Below are 21,484 nucleotides of genomic sequence, written 5' to 3' on the forward strand. Positions count from 1 at the left end.
TGCCACAACGCGTCGCGCGTGTGTTACACGTGACACGCGCGTCCGCAGACCGTGCCTGAGAGGCGCGCAAAACCGGAAGAGGAGGCAAGGGATACAACAGCCCAGGATTAAGTGCAGAAATTACAGACGATAGCATGAGTATGATAGCACAAGTACACAGATGTTATACAGCGACCAAAGAAGCCAACCGACGTCAATTCACTTACCCACCTCACCAGCCTTCCCACTCCGCGTTCAGACCTTCGCTTACTCTCCAGAGTTTCTCCCCGAGCCACCCCTTCACCCTCTCCGCATCGTGTGTCTCCGCGCCATCTTCCAAGATAGTCATGTCGCCCTTCTTCCAGAGTGACAACACCGACCAGCCGATCACGAGCATCCCCGGTGGCCTCTGTTCGCCGACGCTCTCCAACGCAGCGGAGATATCCTTCAGCGTAGAGCAAATGACGCGTTGGTCAGGCATCGACGCGCGCTCGATGAGAGCGATGGGAGTGTGCGAGGGATACGCGGGTCCATCTCGGCGTCCAGTTGACTCCGCATCGCCGGTCTGAAGGGTGTCCAACACTTGCGGCAGGCGCGCCACGCCCATGAGGATGACGAGCGTACGGCCTCGTTCGTATCCTGGCAGCTTGACTTCTTTGCCCTGGCGCCCAACACCCGTGCAGACGATAAAGGACTCGGCAGCGCCCCTTTGGGTAACGGGGATACCAGCGAAGGTAGGGCCTGCGAGGACGGAGCTGACGCCAGGAACGACCACAGGCTCGAATCCACGGGCGCGGAAGTAGATCACCTCCTCGCCTGCACGCCCGTAAACTGTGGGGTCACCTTGCTTGAGCTAACACAAAAGGGATCAGCATGATACTATGTGTGCTATATTGAAGGAACCTACCCGGACGACGGTCAGCCCGCGGTTGGCTGCCTCGATGGCTGCTTCCATGAGTTCCATTTGCGCGCCTTCCGCGTTGCCCGGGAACTTGCGCGCAATGCGCACTTCGACACCAGGAGGAACTAGCGCAAGAACCGCCTCTGGGACGAGTTTATCGGAAAGTACGAGGTCGGCATGTTTTGTGAGCGCGGCGTGGGTCGCCACTGTGAGGAGGGAAGGATGCCCAGGTCCTGAGCCAACGAGGAGAATACGTCCACGGCGGGATGGTGCGAGGTCGAGGTCATGCTGGGACGTGGAGATATCGCTGTCTCCGACAGAAGGCGTAGGGGAGTCTGTGTCCCGGACAGAAGAGCTGGTGCTAATGAGCCCTTCCCGACCGTCCAGAATGGCGTCCATTTGCGCGTCGGTGAGATGCGCGAGTCTGCGAATGGACCAGTACTCGCTGACTTGTGCGACCCACTTCATGCGCCGTCGTGCGCGTTCGGCGGCTGTCTCCTCTTGCTTTCGCTGGGGAACGGGCTCGTTCGGGGTAACTGGCGCGCCGTCTTCGTTCAGCCCCGGGATTTCGACAGCGTCTTCCGGCATTGCGACCTGAGCCAGTTCCCTCAGCCGCCCAACCTTTGTCACCGAGGCACCGATTTCCTTCGGCAAGCTCGCGACGATGTCCCGCCGTATACGCCCGGCCAGTCGACATCCGTGCCCGTTCGTCGTGATGCCCACCTGCAGGGGGGTCGATGTCCCTGTCTCCGCATCTACGAAGCGCTGGGTGGACATGAAGGTGAAGTCGCAGAGGTCTGGCATGTCGGTGACGTTGACTGGTATACTCCGATGGCGGCACTCTCGTGCGATCTCCCGTGCCGACTCGTAGGTACGTCGGTACGCCGCGTGCGGAGACGAGACCGTGTCGGTGATGCAGACTAGGCGCATTTTATCCGGCTGCCTGTAGATGAAGGAGTCAACCGCCTTAGCGTCGCGCCAGTGGTCCGAGGGTCCAGCAGAGGAGCATGGCAAGGAGTCGAGGTCGAAGAGTGCTAGCTGACCCTGGTTGGCCCGCCATCGTAACTCCTCGCAGGCGGCGTCGAGACCTCCCCGAACAAGTACCAAGACGTTGGCCTCCGCTTCTAGGGCAGCAAATGCGCGTTTTGCCGCGATGTTGTTTCCGCCGATGATGAGGACGTTTTTCTTCACAGGCTTGAAGGAGAGCAGCAGAGATGCGCCTGGGACGGGGGCTGGGAATGCCTCCATGTCGGCGTAAGGTGGTAGGAGCGCAAGAGAGCACGAGCAGGAGATATTGCCGAGCTAAGAGAAGGTGTAAAGCGCACAAGGGCCGCCCCGGAGATATTTGCGTGAGCCAATGCGAGCATAGTGAATTAATTTCTGGCCTCAGCCACAGCGCTCACTCGAGGAGTCGCAAGGATGAGCAATCGCCTCAGCGCCAATTGGCCCGGCTCTGCCTTCTCGAGCGCCCAGAAAGGCAGTCAGTGACACATCCGTCACGAGCACGTTGTCACAGCAGTGAGCAGGGCGCTTACGTAACATGTGTACTTGGGTCCTCACTTCCAGCTTCGATGCAGCTGGTGGACAACGAGACCGTACGTGTTCACCTGTGTGGGCTTTGCGGATTGTATCTTGACATTATGTGCAGTTCCTCAAGCAGTTGTCGACGTTGTTTGAGTCGAGCTCAAAATCTGGATCGATATGGTTAACGCATAAACGACGTACGTCCCGGCAATTCATAGAAGACGTACTTTATTGACACGCTGAACGCAGTTACCCATGAGGGCGGCGATGCCCATATGTCATCGGGGGAAGACGATACCAAGGAGTTTCCTTGTCTGGTTCGGGTCACCGACGGCAAAGACGCCAAATTCTCCACAACCGTGCGTACATCTTCCTGTTCCAAGCTTGCACATCTGACGCGAGATTGCTATGCCGGATCAGGTGCAACCATCGGATCTGGAGAAGTTCCATGCGGCGTATGGGGTATTGCTCAAGTCGTCGATGACCTCTCTCCGAAAGCGCGACAAGAAGCGCGAAAAGCACCGTGCCGAGGAAGCCGCACGCAAGAAACGCCGCCTGCAAGAGGAGATCGTCATCGAGGGCGTGAAGCGAGGGAACGGCCGAAGAAAGAGACAGAGGAAGATCAAGGCTGCGCTGAAGCTGGAGGAGTCGAAGAAAAGGGCGCAGGAGAAGGAAGAGGCCAAGGCACGGGCGAAGACCAGCTAACTTTACTCGGTCTGTACTCGCATCCAAATATGCTGTTGTATCATCAGGGCCAACGTACACCGTTGCTCTTCAATGGAGTGGCCTACGCCGTCGCTTTTATGACCTTTGTCTGAACATACGCTCCCCGACCTCTGACTCTACGTGCATGAGATTGCAGCGGTCGGCCGCGTCCGCCACAGGCAGTGATCTCGGATCAGCGTATCGGGCTGCATATGGGCGCTTAGCTTACATTGCGTCTATTGCCTCGTTCCATCGCCGCCTGCGCCTTACGTCTCTTGCTTCCCTCCATGCCAGTCGTCTCTGCACCTCCAATAGCCCCTATAGAGCCGGACGTCTTTGACGATGATGACGAAGGCTGGCAGGATATGCCCGTCGTCCGCGAGGACGACGGCCTCGATGCAGGGTTCGACGAGGAAGACCAGAAGAAGTACCACTACATGCCCCAGCCCAAGAAGGGGGACTCTTCGGGTGGTGCGGCGGGAAATGCCACCGGTAACTTGCTGGATATTGACTACGAGGGGAACGAATGGCGCGCGAAGGCGGACCAGAACGAAAGCGAGTATACCCGGCTTCGGATGAAGGAGGAGGATGAGTCGGACGAAGTCCACCTGCGCACGCGATACCTCTTCGATGAAGACAAGGCGATGACGCCGCTCAGCCAGATGCAGCAGACCAAGGACATGCTCACCGAAGCGCAGCGCATAGCGTATGTCGGCATATGCGCGCTGACCACGAAGGAAATGATCGATACCCTGAAGGCGGTCAACCGGAAGGAGCTCAAGAAGGCCATCCAGAACATGGAGCTGTGGGCACTGAAGATCATGGGTCGGCTGTACTATCATATGGAGCTCGCTACTGAAGGTGAAGCATAGCTGTCGTCTACATATCCTCCAAGTAGAACTCACGCTGAACAAGCTGGTTAGAGCAGAAGATGATCGCAAGCCTCGGACAGCATGGCATTCAGGCCAAAGATCTTGTTCCGCCTCTCATGACGACCCATACCGTCGCCAACCCTGAGTACGATCCAGCCGAAGCACGGAAACAAGCGGATGAGCGACAAACAGAGGCTATGAAGGAATCGGCCGACATCTCGGAAAGCACCACCCCGCCCTCAACACCTCCCCCAGCATACTCCGCATCACCCCCGCTACCGCCACCGAAACCTCAACAAACTACGAGTCAGGTCCTAGAGAACACGTCCGCGCCGGCTATGCCTGGGGTCAGTACCCACCTCTCGGCTGCGGACAAGGACGTTACGCTAGACATCCGGTGGACCGTGCTCTGCGATTTGTTCCTCGTTCTCATCGCGGATAGTGTGTACGATGCTCGATCCCGGGTGCTGCTCGAGAGCGTCGCCCTCAAGCTTGGCTTGGGCTGGCTTGATGTAGTCAAGTTTGAGAGTCGAGTAACGGAGGCGCTTGAAATTCAGGAGGGCGTCGAGAGACTAGAGCAGCAAGACTCTATACAAGAAGCTGAGAAGAACTCCAAGAAGCGGCGGTACATGATGCTAGGTCTAGCAACATTGGGTGCGTACATCGGTTTCTTTTCCTTGAACACAACTCAACGGTCAAATACGGGCAGGTGGTGGTCTCGTCATCGGACTATCCGCGGGACTCCTGGCGCCCGTCATCGGAGCTGGACTTGGTGCTGCTTTTACGACCATAGGCATCACAGGCACCACCGGGTTCCTGGCCGGAACGGGTGGCGCCGCGGTAATTACCACTGGCGGCGTCTTGACAGGATCTGGCATCGCAGCGCGTGGCATGGCGCGGCGGACGCAGCATGTTCGTACGTTTGAGCTGCTCCCCTTGCACAATCACAAGCGCGTCAATTGTATCCTCACTGTTCCTGGGTGAGCTCTACTCCTACTGAGCGAACACGCGCCTAGTGACTAATGTGACACGCGTGCTCAGGTTCATGAACGGTATTCACGACGATGTCCGTCTACCATTCAGCGTCTTAGACCCGGTCGTCGGGGATGTGTTCAGTGTCCTCTGGGAGCCGGAGATGATCCGTGAGACAGGAAGTGCCCTCAAGATTCTGACGAGCGAAGTGTTGTCGCAACTTGCTCAGACGGCTCTGCAGGCGACCGTCATGACGGCACTCATGAGTGCTTTGCAATGGCCTATCAGTCAGTCGTCGGTCTGTCCATGCAAGCGATGAAAGTGAAAGCTAATGAACCGATACGCGCAGTCCTAACGAAGCTCGGATACCTCATCGACAACCCTTGGTCTAACGCGCTGGACCGCGCGAAGGGAGCCGGCAGTGTCTTGGCTGAGATTCTCCTCAACAGGCATCTCGGAGTGCGCCCCATCACCCTCATTGGTTTCTCTCTCGGCGCCAGGGTGATCTTCTACGCTCTGGTCGAGCTGGCGAAGAAGGGAGCGTTTGGTATCGTCCAAGATGTGATCCTGCTGGGCGCTACCGTCACCGCACCACTGCGCACATGGCTGGAAGTGCGGTCGGTAGTTTCCGGCCGCTTCGTCAACGGCTACGCTCGTAACGACTGGGTCCTCAACTACCTTTTCCGTGCAACAAGCGGCGGCCTGAACACTGTGGCGGGACTCCGACCGGTGCAAAACGTTCCGGGGCTTGAGAACGTGGACGTCACGGACAAGATCGCCGGACACATGAGCTACCGCACGTTCATGCCCCTCATCCTCGATCAGCTTGGCTTCCCCGTGTCTGCGGATTACTTTGACGAACCCGAGGTGCGTGGTTGAGCTGACCTACTTTCCAGCGCAGCGCTGATGTCATATGGGTCTGATCTCAGGAGCCCGATTTCGAAGGGGATCGGGTGGTGATCCGGGAGGGTGAAGAGACGCAGAAGAAAGGGTGGTTCGGACGGAAGAAGAAATCGTCTACATCCTCTCAGTCGGTCTCCCGGCCACCTTCGGCCGCAACCTTCAGCCATGACAGAAAGTCCGGTTCGCAGTCCAGCGCGGCAGATGAAGACTTGCCTCCTAGGGAGGGTGCGACCACACCGTCGCCGTCGAAACCTTCACCATCGGCACAGTCCCCCACCGCTCCTTCTACCCCCAACGACGACGGCGACGTCGCTACCTCCGAGATACCCGCTCATGCCGGCTTTGACTTTGCTGCGATCAAAGAGGTTCTTGGGAAGGGCGATACGAACCCAGACGATCTACGGGCGCCGACGCCTAGCAAGTTCGCGCCTCCGCATGCTCATTCTCATCCTCCGACACTTCGAACGGAATCGGCACCCCCACCCGTGCCGGATTCTCCCCCTCCCGCCACTCCGAAGGCGCGACCTTCCCTTAACCTTCCTCCTGTTCCGTTGGACCACGAGGACGAACCGGTGGCTGGTCCAAGCTCAAGCTCGCGAGCGGACCTGTCCGCTTCCCTATCGCGATCCCTCTCACTCAACAACATGCACGACGATTTCGAAGCCGATATGACATCATATAGTCGCCACGCCCCCTCGTCCCGTCCGCCGGTCTTGTCTTTTGGTGGCAGTGACGGCTCAATCTGGCCGTCTCACGATCCTGATCCTACGCCTACTGCGTACCGTGCGTTCGGTGGTGGGTATCAGGCACCATCCAATTTCGCCGCACTCCGCTCAGCGGACGTGTTGTCAAATCCGTTCGCTAGCGGAACAAGCGGTCTCCGCTCGGATGAGCTGCCAGCCCCGCCTGACAATCCGTTTGCGGCATCCGCAGGCGCGCCCTCGCTATCTTTTGGCGGCATCGATGGTTCTATCAGCTTCGCGCCTTCGTCCACGTCTTCTCAGCAGGCCACCCGCGCGCCCTGGGACATTGGTGGGCCGTATGGGAGTGGCAAGAAGGCGTCGAGTACGCTTGACCTGAACCCATGGCAGAGCTGAACGCACCTCCCGCCCTCCCACATCCATATTCTCCTACCCCACACGATCCGCGCGCCCCTTACATACACGGGGAACCACGCCCTGTGATGCTTAGCGGGACCCTCCACCACGCGCGCGCTGTGCTCCTCCTTTCGGGCTTCTCGCGGTCAAGACACATCGATTACACTAGCAGGCATGTACGGATTTTTAGCACAGACTGGCAATTCTTGGACAAACTGGCCCTCCGGAGAGAAGAGCGCTGATCGATTGCGCTTACCGTTCCGAGACGCATTGCGTCAGGTGAGAATCCATCCACGGAAAACCTTCCGCTCCCGCCCTACCGCCATCGTTCTGCATGCAAGCTACCGAGTGCCACCTTTGACCTGCCTCATGGCAGATTGTAACGGCGACGTCGACTCTGGCTCTCCACAGACCTGTTCCCTGTCTCTGATTTGAACGACTGCACTCAAATCCTGGAGCTGGCGTATGCGTCGTCGCTGATCTTCACCCTTCCGCAAGGAGACTACCAAACGCTGGCTAGTATATGTATGGGCGTGTGTGTCTATGGTCTCTATTCATGCTTTCTTGCTCCAACCGACTGGTAGGCTAACTTACTCAGCCCGCCATGTGTGCCACGCTGCCTGCGGCTGTCAGGTGTGCGTTGCAGCTTCTAGTGAGTTTTGCACAGCCCGTGCGTGCTTGCGGGTCGGATTCGGGGTGCGGCCGCGGCAGATTAGCGCGGGGGGGAGCAGAAGCATCTATGCCCCGATCTACCATCCATCGCAGCTCTCGTAGTGGAGCGTGGGGCACAGGTATGTTGCGCGCCTGCGATGATTTCACGTTCATGGGGCGCAATTTTCGGGCCGTGCGCTATAAGAGAAGACGGAGATGGGCTGAGTGCCACTCGACCACAGACATCGCAGCGCTCGCAGGCTGCACCGTACGCCGCTCGCTGCGTGGCAGCCCAGTACCCTGCGCTATATCCTCTCTCTGCGTGCTATAGCTCAATCCTACTATCCGAGCCCGAGCGATGTCTCACCGCCCACACCCACACCCGATTCTCAAGCGGGACTCTTCTCCGTTCCGGACACCAGCCCTCCCGTTCTCGACCTGTGGCCAGCCCCTGTTCTCTCCCCACGTCCACTTTCCTCCCACTCCACGGCTCGTCGCCGGCACATACCCCGCGCACTCGCCCACTACCTACGACCGCGCACCCATCGCCGTCACGCCAAATATCTGCCAGCTCCCGCGCCGCGGCGAGCGCACCGTCCGCGCGCCGTCCGTCGAGGGGCCCGAGGGCGAGGGCCGAGGGCGCAGTCGCACGCGCGGCGGCAAGCGCAGCGAGAACGTGAAGGGGAGCTACTTCCACCCGCGTGCGTACGAGGCGTGCAAACCCGAGCCTCTCAACGTGCCTGGCACCCCGTTCGCGCTCCCGTCGACGCCCCCGCTCATCCAGGACCTCTCGCCCTCGGACGAGTCCGATACCACCGTCACCACTCCCCCCGACCCCAACCTCACCGCGGCGATGGCTGGGTGTCCCATGCCGCTCCACCTACCGGCCACACCCGTCAATCTCCCTCCGACCCGACGCCGTCCGCTCCCGGATAAGGCAGATGTGGGTTCTCCACCGCCCGCAGTGCGCTCGCCCCTTGGGGGGAAGACGCATGGCAGGGCTCGCCGGCCAAATCTCGTCCGTAAGGAGACGCGGCATGATGGGCGGACGGTCTCGTTCTCCCCCGACATGGACGAGGGCTGCCTCGGTGGCTTCTGAGTCCCTCGTGTGGGAGACGTCCATCCCCACCACCCCACCTCTTATACCATGGACTTCGTTGATATCCAGCCTTGCAATAGTGATGGCGACGGTGGCATATGGTTTTTCTGTGTAGCATAGGCGGTTTGGGCCTGTATAGCAGCTGCTCTCGGCGCTGGTCGCCACCCAACCCAGTGTAGCGATTTGAATTTCTTGTAATGCAAACAAACATCGAATATTTCTTGCAACTTCGTCGTGGCGGGAGACCTGGCGGGACAGTTTGCATATCATATTGAGACAATAGCCACACTTCCGAGGCGGAGTGAGTCTCTTCCGTTCCGTCCCTGACGTCATCATATTAGCAGCGTGTACATGGGATCTGCCATCCGTGCGGGCGTATACAATTACCTTCCGATCACCTGTTGTTCACGAGGGTGCGTTGCCACGACCCCGAGCTGGAAGATCCTATTTGCTCTGGCAGTGGGATGAGCCCGTGCACGGAGCATGCTGGAGCGTGTTTGCGTTTCAAGGGTGGTATTTCTGTATATTCCTCGGAGAAACTGTCGGTACACTCTTCTGCGGGCGGCCCTTCTCCGCTATTCGCGGCGTCTTGGCCCCTGTAAGCAAGAGAACTGTGCGGTGTGCTTCGCCGCGGGTCAAACGTACTTGAAGACTCTTCATTGGCTCGGTGCTTGTTAACGTCTAGGTTCACAAGACTGAGGGAATGTCGATGGTGCGGTATCTGATAATCTCATGCTGGTGAGAGTGATAGTTGGGCCTGTGCCGTACCAAACAATGTGTCCGAGGACGTAAGAGCTCCACCTCAAAGGCAGCTCGGAGGTGTCGGGTGCCTCAAACGTACTTCAGCGGCGTCGTAAATGTACCGAGATAGTATAGCGACAAGAAAATTCATACCCGATCGTGGTCACACAGGCAGTCCTAGCTTTCTTAACCAATCAGCGAACGTCACTGCGCGGAGAATGTTCACCTGAGTTCAAGATCGCTCCGTGTCGGCGTACCGCAGAGAAACTCAAAGCATCAGCAATTATCTCCGTGGTCTTCGATTCGCAAGCACCTCGCCGAGGCCCATGTTTCTGAAAGTTTTCCACACATCCGTGAGCAGCGGCACCCCCTCGGAGCCCCGCCGATGATCACAACCTGCAGGAGCTGAAGTCAGTCAGTATGCTTTTTTGCAATCAGCATGCATTTCGCCGGTTCAAACTTACGTACTTGAATGCCACAGAACTCCACAGCTTGAGATGAAGTATTTAGGGTAAATTCAGCCGCTAAGAAAACTGTAGTTGTCAAGTGTAGCGGTACTGTGTGTCGGAAAGTCAAGCGTTGTGGCTGTCGCGGGCGCCAAACATAGCGGGAGAGGTGTCCGAGAAGGTCGGGACACGTGGCGCACTAAGACGCCGACGCCGGGTGTCGAGCGCTTCGCGTTGGCAGTGCTGTCGACGAGTTCCTCGAGCTCCTGCCTGCACTGGACAGTACCACTGCGTTTGCTTCGCTGCGCGAGAAGGAGTACTCCGGACTGTCATATACGTGCTTATGACCTCCGCGTAGTAGGTGATACTCGTGGAATCGTTACTTGGGGCCGAAGACCGTCCGTGCGCATGCTCACGGTGGTGATTTGAATGGCATCTACTCAACTGCGGCTCGCATGGCTCATAGCGCTCACATAGTTGGCTTAATAAGCCATCAACCTCGCAGAAAGCGACACGTATTGTCTTTCGTGGGCTCACCGAAACTCCACCATCTCTAACATCTCGTGCGCCACGGATGAGCTGGTCGATCGCTTTGGCAGGTCTCGTAGCTTGTCTCGCTGTGCAAGCTGCGGCTTCTGGATTCTCGAACGAATTCCAGGCAGTTGGAGCTGGAGACCAACATGTCTTAGAGCCCGGAAGCCTAAATGGCAGCATTCCGCCAGATACCGTTGGTTAGGATTCACGCGATACTTCAGGGTGCGCAAGCTGCCACACTAACCTCCTGACAGAATTGGAACACTTCACGCACCCGGCGTTTGCGGATTATCGACTGCGGATCACCGAGCCAAAGCTGTGCGACCCCTCTGTAAAGCAATACTCTGGGTATCTCGACATCTCAGAGACCCGACACCTTTTCTTCTGGCGAGCAACACGTTCCTGTTTAGCCGCTCGGTATCATATATTGACTGTATTTGCGTAGGTTCTTTGAGGCTCGTCAAGACCCTGATGCGGCTCCTCTCGTGATGTGGCTCAACGGTGGGCCGGGGTGCAGCTCGACGACGGGCCTCTTCTTCGAATTGGGCCCGTGCACTGTCCTTGACGATGGGAGCAGCCCTCGCAACCCGTACTCGTGGAATAACATCGCCAACGTGCTCTTCCTGGACCAACCCATCGGTACCGGATTTTCATACTCCTCCGACGGCTCCAAGGTCGACACTCTCGCGGACCTCGCAGTGGACGTGTACGCATTCCTGCAGCTTTTCGCCGCCCGCTTCCCGTCCCTGGGTGCGAAGCCACTTCACCTCGCAGCCGAGAGCTGGGGTGGGCACTACGGACCGAACATCGCGAGCTACGTGCACAAGATGAATAAGCGGGGCGTGTACGCGCCGTTCCCCGGACAAAGACACATCAATCTGGCGTCGCTCATCCTCGCGAACGGTCTTACGGACCCTGCCGTCCAGTTCGCATCCGTACCGGAGTACATGTGTGGCGCCGCGCCGTACCCGCCTTTCAAGCCCGATAGCGCCGAGTGCCGCGCGATGAAGGTGGAAGGTCCAATATGCAAGAGGATGATCGAGAGTTGCTACCGCTTCCCGTCGAAGACGACATGCGACCCAGCAACCGTGTATTGCTGGTCGCGGATGCTGGTCCCGATGTCAAGTAATGTATTCTGTCTGCATATGATTAGTTGTATCGCTGGCTAACAGATTCTCCTGCCAGACAGGGGTGTGAACCCCTATGACTTGCGCCTCCCTTGCGCAGATCCTGAGGGCAGCTGTTACGCCGAATTTCATGGCCTCGCGGCATACATGAACGAGCACCGCCATGAGCTCGGCGCCGACGACGAGGCGGGCGAATTTGTGCATTGCAACATGACCGTCAACCGTGGATTTTACTTGCAGGGTCAAGCCATGCTTAACAGCGCTGCGCTGCTCCCAGCGCTGATCAAGGATGGCTTGCGGCTGCTTGTTTTCGCGGGTGACACCGGTATGTCTATGTCTGCTTTTGTCTTCTCAAGTGGCCGTTTGGCTTAACGATGCGTGTTCTTTTCAGACGGCATATGCAACTTCATAGTAGGTTCATCATGGTAACACAATCTGTGCAGCTCAGTCAATATTGGTTTCCCTAGGGCGTCGAACGCTGGATGTTACAGCTCGAGCATGTGCTCCACCTGGACTTCGTGAATGCGCCGCCCTTGGAATTTATCGCAAACGACACTGGTGAGGTTGGCGGTAAGGTGCGCAAGTCAGGAGGATCTGGCGCTGGAAATGTCACCTTCGTACAGATATATGAAGCAGGGTGCGTATCTACTCAGGCCGTACCTGCGATACTCGATGCTGACATACATTCATCAGCCACATGGCTCCCCATGATCAGCCCGAAGCTACTCTGGTGAGTACAAAACAATATGTGACGAACATCTCGCCGTCGTCCTGAATAACTTTTGGCAGGATATGATCACTCGTTGGATCAAAGACATTCCCTTCGACGTGGTCGACTAGCGTTGTGCCGTTCATAGTCCTGCACCTTGACTTTCAACGCCGAACACATGGCTCCCAATGTAAAACTTGACACGTTGTACACACATCCCTGCTCAAATATACGCACCTGTACTTCTCTCCAAAACGCCTCCGTGCTGTGCCACTGATCGGCGAACGCGACGCGTCTCGATCAAGCGCGTGTGTGGCGGATCACGTGTGCCCCACGCGTTGAACTTGCGTCTCGACGAGTGGCCCAAATCGAGACTCTCGTCCAATCCATCGTCCGAGTCGCGTTGCCACATCCCTACCCGCTCATCCTAAAGAATTCAGCATGCGACGAGCACAAAGCGTCAGACACTACGCTCGGGCCTCTCTAGCCTCTGGCACGGATGATCTGGGCGTCTTGAGGGAGGACGAATCCGTCGAAGAGGTTCTCCGGCGGCAGCTACTCGAGAAGGACAGGGAATGCGATAAGGTACGCGTTAAACGGTTGGATTTTCGATGGATGTCGTATCTCACTGGGCGCAGTTGAAAATACAGATTCAGTCGCTTCAGGGACAGTTGGCCCAGCGACCACCGCTAGAGACGGTTCAGGCGCTTGAGAAAGAGTACACCAATTTGGAGATCCTTTTGCAGGGAACGCAACGAGAGAACGAACGCTGCATGGCGGAGATGGAGAGGTACGTTGTACTTTGATTCATCCATGAACCACTATCGACGCGAGGCCATGACCAGAGGGAAGGTTCGGGAGAAGCTGTTGGAACGCGAGCTAGAGAAGCTTGCGGGGGCGAACTGGCAGGTAAAGCGTGCGCCGGAACATTGTGTTTACACCCATTGACATATGGCTCGTCTAGGCAAACCTGGAGCTGGGTGCTCCCGCACCTACATCGTCATTCCATGCTCGTGCGGCAGGTCTGATCAGCCCAGGCAAGGGCTCATCGTCTCCAGGCGGCGCATCGAAGACAGACGGCGCGACTGCCGAAGCGACCATGGCGTACATCGAGCAGGTGAAGCTGCTCATCCTCGGCATGGAGCAGCGGCTACAGACGCGCGAAGACAAACTAGTCAAACACATCGAGCGTGCCGAAGCTGAGGGCGCGCGATACGACGAAGTGCGCAAGCACGCCTTGGCAACAACCTCGTGAGGTGCCCTGGGAACACCTACGGCCAATGTCTCTCCCTGTTCCGACCGCTCCTCTCGTAACGACACCCTCTTCTCGCTGTAGCAACATTCATGTGTACTTGTACGGACCTGGCGGAGTTGGCTATACCCCACAATACAAATACCGGATATCTGGATCTCCATCTGTGCACCCCGGCCAGATTGTCATACAGACGCGGCCGCGGTTGTCGGAGCCCCAGCCCAGACTGAAGCTGTGATAGTAATTATGTCGCAAGGTACGCTACGCGACCTGATGTTTTCGGTCCGCCTGGAACGGAGGAGTCTCGTGAGAGGGGCGTATCGCCGGCTCCGAGCTGCTCTGCGCTGCGCAGTCCCACAGGACGGGGCCGGGTTGATAAGTCCCGCTTTGAAGGGCAGCCTGGCGATATCAGATCCGCGCGCAATATGCACACATTTGGGCCTCCGTCGCGCTTCGCTGTGGGTTGCTGGCGGACCATGCCAGAAAAGGCATGCGTAGAAGATGAGACGGTCGCGACACCGGGAACTGGCAGGGTGCGGTGCCGGTCGGGGGTCGGTGGAATACATAATTGCGCCGTCCCCGGAAGAGAACGCTGCCAGAGCGGGCAGGGAGTCCACTACGGTCGTCGGCACCGCGCGCTGTCTGGACGGGGACCCACTGCGGGCTCGTTCTAGAACGGCGGGAGAATCCTGTCCGCTACTATGAATTCGTGGGCCTGAGCATGGAAGACTCGCTTACTATGTTCGTTCAATATGCCTTTATGCAAGGAAGGCCGGTCAATACGCGGGCATGGGTATCTGTGCCGTAGACATTGCTATCTGACGGCCGCGCACAAGGGAACGTAGCCCGCTGTGTGGAACGCGGACCAAAGCGCATTCTCCGATTGGAGTCGTCCCACCCGTGCCAAGGAGTCTTTGCATCGGAGGAGGGCACGCTCACGGACTACCCGACGGCAGGGAAGTGCAGCAGGCCCGTCGCGACGTTCCTCGGCATTCAGTTGTACGGAATCCACGTTGGGCGCACGGATAGCCGACGCAGCTGTCATTGGCCTGCAGGCGGGAGAAGCAGTGGCAGCGCGGGAGCCCCGTTGCTCGAGAACGCAGCGTAAATGCCGCATTGGGTGCCCGTAGTCGCAGCGGCGTGCCGCGGTTTGGCAGCGCGCGGCGCTGCTGCTTCGCGTGAGTGCTCGGTCGGGCACGGTCGCCGCGCAGTAGTGCGAAGTGGTCGCGCCCCCCGGCGGCCAGGACGCAGACGGGTGCATAATTGCTGGATTGATGGCGGGCACCGTCCGGGGATTCTCCAGAGTGCATTGGAGGACTCGGCAGGCCGACGACGCTGAATGGAAGGCGGAAGCACTTCATTATTAAACAGGAACCCGGTCGCTACCGGGCCTTACGAGCGTCGTGAGCTAATGGCGGAGCGGCGCAAATCAATGCCTGCAGCGTCCCGACTGTATAGGGCGTCGCCGTTGCTGTAAGCATCCGCCGCTTCAGCAACGGCATCTTGAGCATAACGGGAGAAGACGCCCCCCGGAATGCGACTGCCGGAAGCGGAGTCGCCGTGCGAGGGGAAGACGTGTGTACGAAGACGCATGTGCTTTCGGTCTGGCCCTCTTCCTCTGGGCCACCGGTCGAGATGAAGCGAGCTTGAGAAGGGGTCGCGCTGGCCTGCACCCCAATCGTGTGTGTCAACTCGCGAGTCATGAGGCGGTGTTAGCGGTGGGGCCTGGGAGACGTGCGCAAGGCCGGTATCGCTGGCCTGAGAGAGGAAGTGAATTGAGCAGCGTTGGCCACAGACCCGTTGGTCATGCGGCCGCCATCAGCGCAGGTGGGCGCCTGTGGGAAGCGCAGAGGGACTGTAACGTCAACGGCGCATGCGCGTGAATGCGAATGCGCCATCCGCGCAGGCCACACTGATCCCTCCAGGCCCGGATGGCCGGCGGCGGGAAGAGCCTTTGCCTTTGTGCGCCGACGCCGCGGGACGACTGTGCTCGAAATGGTTATATCTCATCCCTGTGCAGTAACACGTCCAACCGCCATCGCTAACGGCACGGCAAGCGAAGGCGCAGGGCGCTGCGGGTGCAGTTAGCGTGCACGGAGCAGTGTGTACGGCTTGCTGCCTTCCTTATGACAACCGGTCCCTGCACACCCCGGCGGTAGAGGACGTGCAGGAAAGGCATGATAGCGTCCTGAACGGGACTGATAACCCGAGGTGACCGCACCTTCCGTCGCAGCTCGACAACCAAGAAGTTGTGATGGGCGGGATCTTGTCGGAGACGCACCCCAGAGGGCATTTTCGGTCCGTCAGAGGGCGCGTGTTACGTAGCGAAGACGTCCAGCGCGGCGACTAGCGTCTGGCGGATGCGGTATTTGAACCTTGCAATATTGAGGCCCATATGGGATCGTCGGACTTCGTCAAGGTCGAGGGCGGACGCGGCGAATCCGACGACAGACGGGCGCTCCGATACATTAGGCATAACTGAGCAACCAAGTGTATTGTCAACGGTTATTGTTCACAGTAAAGAGCCTACCGAGATCAGCCTGTGGAGCACCGTGAACGTCATGCGAATGACTTGCGGAACGGGACGCATCAGAAGAAGGTCCACAAGTGCAGACGTACGCCAAGGGCCCGCGCAGGTAAGCTCCTGTCAAACGCGACAAACGCAGTAACGCACTGCCTATGCCAAGTATGGGTGAGCGGCACGAACTTGTAAACAGGCTGTGACTTACCTCGTCGTTCGGACCGTGGCATGCAAACCATATACCTGCGCCGTGAAGACCACCCACGGCGAACGAGTTCCGCCATGTGGACTAGACCATCAACTTGTGAGTCCGACATTCCCTTTGGGGATGGCGCCCGAAGATTGCGACAGTCGCTGCCGGGTACCACAATCAAGCCTTCAAACAAGGCATCCGAGCCATGATTCGGGGAGGGAGTCACGATGTATGACCACCATCGAGCCTCATGGTGTCTGTCGACCCTCGGTGGTGCACGTTTGGGCCTGTCCCACACCGAGCAGCAGTTGCTGCGCTCCGCCACACAATGCCGAATGGCGACTGATCCGCCGTGGCCGCACGATTATTCTCCCGCCAGCCGTCAGCTCGTCGTCGCGGAGGGGACACAACTATATCAACGAAAATTTCGGCTGGTGTTCACGGTCAGTGCGCGGCAAGGCTTTGACAAATAGACGTACCTCGTGCCGTCCACTGCAATTTCGCGACCATCTAGCAAAAGATTGTGGCGGCGGGGGTGCTGCCGGGACGCGTCGGACTATGCTTCGATGCAACGGCGTTCGCGCTTGCGCTTGCGCTGAATGAGGCGAAAGTGCGTCTCCGGTGCGAGTAGAAGAAGATCGTGGTCGTGTGCGCGGGGCGCCGGATCGAAACAAACAATTCGAGAGACGCCCCGCCCGAATCGTCCTGGCGCCGGAGAAGCCCCGATGTTCCAGGCGTAGGCAACCCAGGGTCGTTCGGGGAATGAGATGTTGTTTTGGGCACTTCGCAGCGGCGCTCCGTCGCGCGCGTTTGGTGCCGCCTGCCCGAGCCGACATAACCTACACTTGTCTGGCACATCATCTGCCGCCCTATACAGCGGTGACGGCCCTTTCCAGCGGCGTAGAATTCTGACCGGGATGCACTTTCGAAAAGGGCCGAGGAGTCGCTAGAACCGCGCGATCGACATGCATCACCTCTAAGGCATGATGGGTCCGCTCTGCAGCTGAATACTGCCGACTCGCAATCAGCTCACATAGCGACGTTGGGCGACGGCTCACCGTGTGCAACTCCGCGCCACTTTAATGAACGACGAAAGGTGCCGGATCGGAGATTGTGTGGAACATCCAGAGCGCATCGCGGTACGGTCGCTGAAGCCGGACCGAGCAGCGAATGCGGGGTAGGGCGATAGGAGGAGACGGGAGAAGCGACGCGCTGGCAGCCAAACCGAGCAGCGGCTGTGTCGAGCGTGGAGGCCGGCGAAGAGACTACGGCTTGCGGAGCACCGGAACACTGCTTCTCGGACGCGCAGGGCGGGTCGGAGGGCGGACATGAAGGCCATGCGGGGAACACATGATGCACGCGAGAATGAGCGTTGCAGCTTCTCTGTACGCTCACGTCACGAGAAGACAGATAAGAGGGGTGCGAGAGCTGGGAGAATACCCGTGACGTTCGCCGAATTCGCGTTGAGCGGTGGCGTATCGCAGTCGTGCGATCAGAAGCCGCCCCCTGGACGACCATCGCGGCGCAGTGGGGTCTGCAAACACGCACCCTGCGCAATGACAGGGAGCTGCATGGCTAGGAACACGTACTACATGTACGCAGTGCAATCAATATTTCTGCAGTAAGCGCGGTAATGCACTGAACAGGCTACGTACCTGTGGCTGCCAGCACCCACGGCCGGATCCCCATCTATTCATCTTGTCCGGCCTCGATTTGGCACCTTCTCCCGAGCGATGCGAGCCGGGTGGCGATTGAAGGGCAAGCGTTAGAGCGTGGGGGACATGTGGCAGAAAGCTCGACCCTCCAGTGTAAAATATTACGCACAGTTGCAGGGTGGCGCCGCGCCGCAATTCGCAGCGGCAAGCAAGAAGCGAAGGGCCTCGCTGAAGAGCCTCGGGGGATTCGCACTGTGGGGTGATGACATAGTATGCGTTCAGTAGGAGTCAATTGACCACGGCGCTTCCACGCGCCACTCCTATCCCCTGATGCGGTGCAGCACGGTGTGGATTATGCATGATTCCCGGGTGCCACCGCGACAGACCGCGGGCCGCGACGTGAGGAGAGAGGAGGAGCACGCGTACGCCGTCTGGCTGCGTCGCTCGCTGCTCCGCACCCCGCACTGTGGGCGCGATCGGCCAGGCCCTTCTCGTGATCGAGCTCCGGTACGAGGTCGATGGATCGGCTAGCGGAGTAGAGCGGAGAAGGCGGTTCAATCGGAGCCGACAGCCCCGCTCCCGACACCCCGCCCGCGTGGGGACGCGCCCTGCTGCGTGCGTCGCGACGCCAGCGGCGAGCCGGCCACCCCTCGTCATCGCCAGGCATGCGGGCACGCGCTCGGGCTCGGCATCGGCGCGGACGCACAGGACGCAAGGAAGCACAGGTCTGCTCTGGGGGTGAGAACTTTTAGTGATCGCTTCGCTGGCGGAGGCCTCGTCGAAGCTGGCGACTGAGCGTGATGTGAGAACGGCTCTCATGCACGCGCAGCGCGCGGGCGCGGGTGAGGATTGAGTTGGCAGTTACCCAATGTCCCGGCGCGTGCGCATTTCAGAGGGCGCGATTTCGCGCTCGCCGCTCCCACTCCTGAGCGGTTAACGGGTCGGCGGGCCAGCGCAGCGCGGGCTTCTCGTGCCCGTCCGTCCGTTAGAACGTGCGACTTCGATCGACAAGGACTTCGTGCGTAGCGGGACGGCGAGAAGGAGCTTAACTGGCGTGCGGGCGTAGTGCGCTTCCCCAATGTCCGAGGGAGAGCAACTGTGGCGGGCTCGGAAGGCTCGGAGTTCCTGTCTTCGGCTCCTCGATGCAGCAAGAGAGTAGGGCGGAATGCGCACCACATGGACTTCGTGCCACTTTGCTGAAAGGACGCTCGTACGTCAATGTACAGGGACGGACAGAAGTGAACACTACCCTGGTCGAGCCAAGAAGCCGTCACAACGGGGGTCTCAGGGCGTTTGTGCTTTCCTTCCAAGGCATCAGTGGAGGGCGCGACATATCGTAAGCGCAGCTCTTGACAGGTGTACCTAAAGCCATTAATGTCCACAAGCAGGTAGACGATACGAGCAGCCATGAGAGCACGCAGCATGTTGTCAACGATAATAGCGGATCATGAGGCGCAATAACAAAACCCTGATGGAGACGTCGACGCGATAACCCGGCGATGGTGTAAGGAAATTGCTGTCAGCGACAACAACACACGTTTGAACGTCGACCTAAGCCCTCGGTGTTTAGCTTCTTCGGAAAGAACGTGCACCGGGAGCACAACTACTCACCTCGCCTAATCAAAATGTACACACGCGGTAACGGACGAAGTACGTCCATGGGCGTTGCGAGATAAGTGAATGCGCAGCCTCGACGTCCGTCAGAACATCCCGGGAGGCCACGCCAAACACTCCCGGATATGCCAAACGCGGGATCTAAAGAGTGTGTTCGCCGGGGTCAGTGCGCACAGGACCCGCCTACGATTAGAAATAGATCAATTGGCAACAATACGTCCGAGGGACAAGGAGATAACACGTACTATATGGCGGGTCGACGGGCTCTTGCCTGGCCTTTCCCGTTTCCGGAGGTGGGCTCCGAGATCTGGCAGCATCAACACCAGGACCCGGAGCGCGAGCGACGAGAGGAAAGAGGATTAATGAAGGAGCGGGGGCATCGGGCGGCGACCTCGCGTCCGTCGTCGGCGACGCGCAACACGCAACGCGTTTCCTGGCGACTGAACGCGCCAACCTGCAGGAGAGCAATGATGGAGGAGCTGAACCACAGCGGCATACCGCGGCCCTCCGCACCCGATGCGTAGCGGCCTTGTGGCGCATCCCAATCGGGCCAATATGGCAATTGCCCAACCACTCCTGGAGGGCGGTACCCACGCCCGGGCCCTCGCGGCCAGGCCTCGCGCCCGGGGCTTGATGGTGGCGGCTCGCCAGAACATACATACATAATATGTCGCGGATGCAGTCGCTGCAGCCCGAGCAGAACGCATCGGACGCTGCATCTCGCCGGAATTGCCTCGTCGGCGTAGGACGCGCGCAGCACGGCGGCCGATCATCAGCTCACCGACGGAGCGCGTCCAGCGCGGAATGTGGCCGCACTCGAAAAGTAGACAGGGCGCACCAGCACGAGCTTCCCTCCCGCATCACGGTACCCATCACAGCTTCTTCGCACCGGTTGCGCCCACGCCGCGTCCCGCGAGAGGGAGGGCCCGCATATAGCCAAAATGACACCTTCACACCCGAGTCAATGCGCGCTGCTCATACATAATACAGACCGCGACCTGCCAGATCTCGCGGCCCCTCTTGCGCGCCCGCGTGTCCTGTGAAGGGTGCTCCCGCGATGCTGCCAGTGCCCGCGCGTATACGTCAACGAGCAGGCCGCCCGGGAGACTCGACGTGTCGGAGTGCGCGTGCGTTAAGCTTCCGTCCGTGGTCTTCTCCGTCCCTGTCCCTTCCTCCTGCGCAGACACGCTACTTGTGTGCGGCAGGCCGTCGGAAAATGGCAAGAGATGAAGTGACGCCCGGTGACCGCCGTCATGCCGCATCCGTGCTGGTCGATAGGTCGCCGCAAACGTCCGTAGCACGGGCGAGCTGGGCGTATGTTTCGTGTTTGAGACGTAATAGTTGTCAAAGCCGCTGTTGTGATTAGAAAAAGGGTCGGCGGGCTCCTCTTCTGCGCCGTCGCGTCGGCGTTATTAAGGAACATCGGCTGCGCACGCACGGGGGTTCGCGGGCAGGCGAGCACAGCGAGTAATTGTCATGCAGCAAGCGTAGGGAATTCTCTGCGCTCGCGATCGCGACGAACGAGCGGACTTGAATGAAGGGTTGATGAGCGGGCGGAGAGAAGGCAGAGGGAGTGAAGCCTACGACTGATGCGACGAGACGCCGAGCGCAGCCGCTTGCACGCGATCTTGGGCGTGTATCTGCCCGCGTACCGGCAGAGGCGCGCGGGAACAGCTCTGGGCATGACAAACGCTCGCAGCGAGGATCCAGCTGATGTTTGTGGATCGCCCGGTCAGCTGGAAGCGGAGCACGACTTTTCCGTCGACCCAGCCATAAGGAACGAACCTTGTCGGCGTGGACGCCGTCGAGCCTCGAGGGCCGGAACTACTGTGCGCTAAGCGCAATTGATGACGCTCGCGTACAGATCTCCAAGCACACACAAAGCGGACGCTGTTTTTGCGAGAGCGTCGTGCACAGACGAGCGAAACTACGGCTGCGAAACACCGTGCGTAAGATGATCAAGAAGACGGTGCCATAGCTGCGGCACCC

At 59.1% G+C, this 21,484-nt stretch overlaps 6 protein-coding genes across 6 annotated transcripts; 5 read left to right on the forward strand and 1 right to left on the reverse strand.

The window, feature by feature from the left end:
* Positions 1 to 91: 91 nt before the first annotated feature.
* TRAVEDRAFT_139312 (uroporphyrin-III C-methyltransferase) lies at positions 92 to 2,194 on the reverse strand. Its single transcript, XM_008034731.1, has 2 exons — positions 887 to 2,194; positions 92 to 832 (listed from the first exon to the last, which is right to left on the reverse strand). The coding sequence occupies exons 1-2, from the start codon at positions 2,126 to 2,128 to the stop codon at positions 212 to 214; spliced, it is 1,863 nt and encodes a 620-aa protein (XP_008032922.1). The 5' UTR covers positions 2,129 to 2,194; the 3' UTR covers positions 92 to 211.
* A 235-nt stretch (positions 2,195 to 2,429) lies between these two features.
* On the forward strand, positions 2,430 to 3,197 carry TRAVEDRAFT_25631 (signal recognition particle SRP9/SRP14 subunit). The gene is made up of 4 exons (XM_008033644.1): positions 2,430 to 2,475; positions 2,529 to 2,601; positions 2,654 to 2,763; positions 2,825 to 3,197. The coding sequence occupies exons 1-4, from the start codon at positions 2,452 to 2,454 to the stop codon at positions 3,107 to 3,109; spliced, it is 492 nt and encodes a 163-aa protein (XP_008031835.1). The 5' UTR covers positions 2,430 to 2,451; the 3' UTR covers positions 3,110 to 3,197.
* Positions 3,198 to 3,396: 199 nt separating this feature from the next.
* TRAVEDRAFT_139318 (DUF726-domain-containing protein) lies at positions 3,397 to 7,060 on the forward strand (the record flags this gene model as incomplete). The annotated part of the gene is made up of 6 exons (XM_008034732.1): positions 3,397 to 3,970; positions 4,033 to 4,635; positions 4,691 to 4,961; positions 5,023 to 5,240; positions 5,303 to 5,820; positions 5,883 to 7,060. The coding sequence occupies 6 exons, from the start codon at positions 3,397 to 3,399 to the stop codon at positions 6,951 to 6,953; spliced, it is 3,255 nt and encodes a 1,084-aa protein (XP_008032923.1). The 3' UTR covers positions 6,954 to 7,060.
* Positions 7,061 to 7,851: 791 nt separating this feature from the next.
* TRAVEDRAFT_158780 (uncharacterized protein) lies at positions 7,852 to 8,703 on the forward strand (the record flags this gene model as incomplete). The annotated part of the gene is made up of 2 exons (XM_008034733.1): positions 7,852 to 8,214; positions 8,269 to 8,703. Exons 1-2 carry the CDS (start codon positions 7,963 to 7,965, stop codon positions 8,701 to 8,703), a joined length of 687 nt encoding a protein of 228 aa, XP_008032924.1. The 5' UTR covers positions 7,852 to 7,962.
* A 1,724-nt stretch (positions 8,704 to 10,427) lies between these two features.
* On the forward strand, positions 10,428 to 12,508 carry TRAVEDRAFT_158785 (peptidase S10 serine carboxypeptidase). Its single transcript, XM_008034734.1, has 8 exons — positions 10,428 to 10,621; positions 10,679 to 10,811; positions 10,870 to 11,549; positions 11,610 to 11,876; positions 11,943 to 11,962; positions 12,019 to 12,188; positions 12,245 to 12,281; positions 12,341 to 12,508. Exons 1-8 carry the CDS (start codon positions 10,465 to 10,467, stop codon positions 12,389 to 12,391), a joined length of 1,515 nt encoding a protein of 504 aa, XP_008032925.1. The 5' UTR covers positions 10,428 to 10,464; the 3' UTR covers positions 12,392 to 12,508.
* Positions 12,509 to 12,653: 145 nt separating this feature from the next.
* On the forward strand, positions 12,654 to 13,642 carry TRAVEDRAFT_158787 (uncharacterized protein). The gene is made up of 4 exons (XM_008034735.1): positions 12,654 to 12,845; positions 12,899 to 13,050; positions 13,106 to 13,169; positions 13,225 to 13,642. Exons 1-4 carry the CDS (start codon positions 12,702 to 12,704, stop codon positions 13,513 to 13,515), a joined length of 651 nt encoding a protein of 216 aa, XP_008032926.1. The 5' UTR covers positions 12,654 to 12,701; the 3' UTR covers positions 13,516 to 13,642.
* The last annotated feature ends 7,842 nt before the right edge of the window (positions 13,643 to 21,484 follow it).

The sequence above is a fragment of the Trametes versicolor genome, assembly GCF_000271585.1.
Source record: "Trametes versicolor FP-101664 SS1 unplaced genomic scaffold TRAVEscaffold_1, whole genome shotgun sequence".
Taxonomy (NCBI): Eukaryota; Fungi; Basidiomycota; class Agaricomycetes; order Polyporales; family Polyporaceae; genus Trametes; species Trametes versicolor.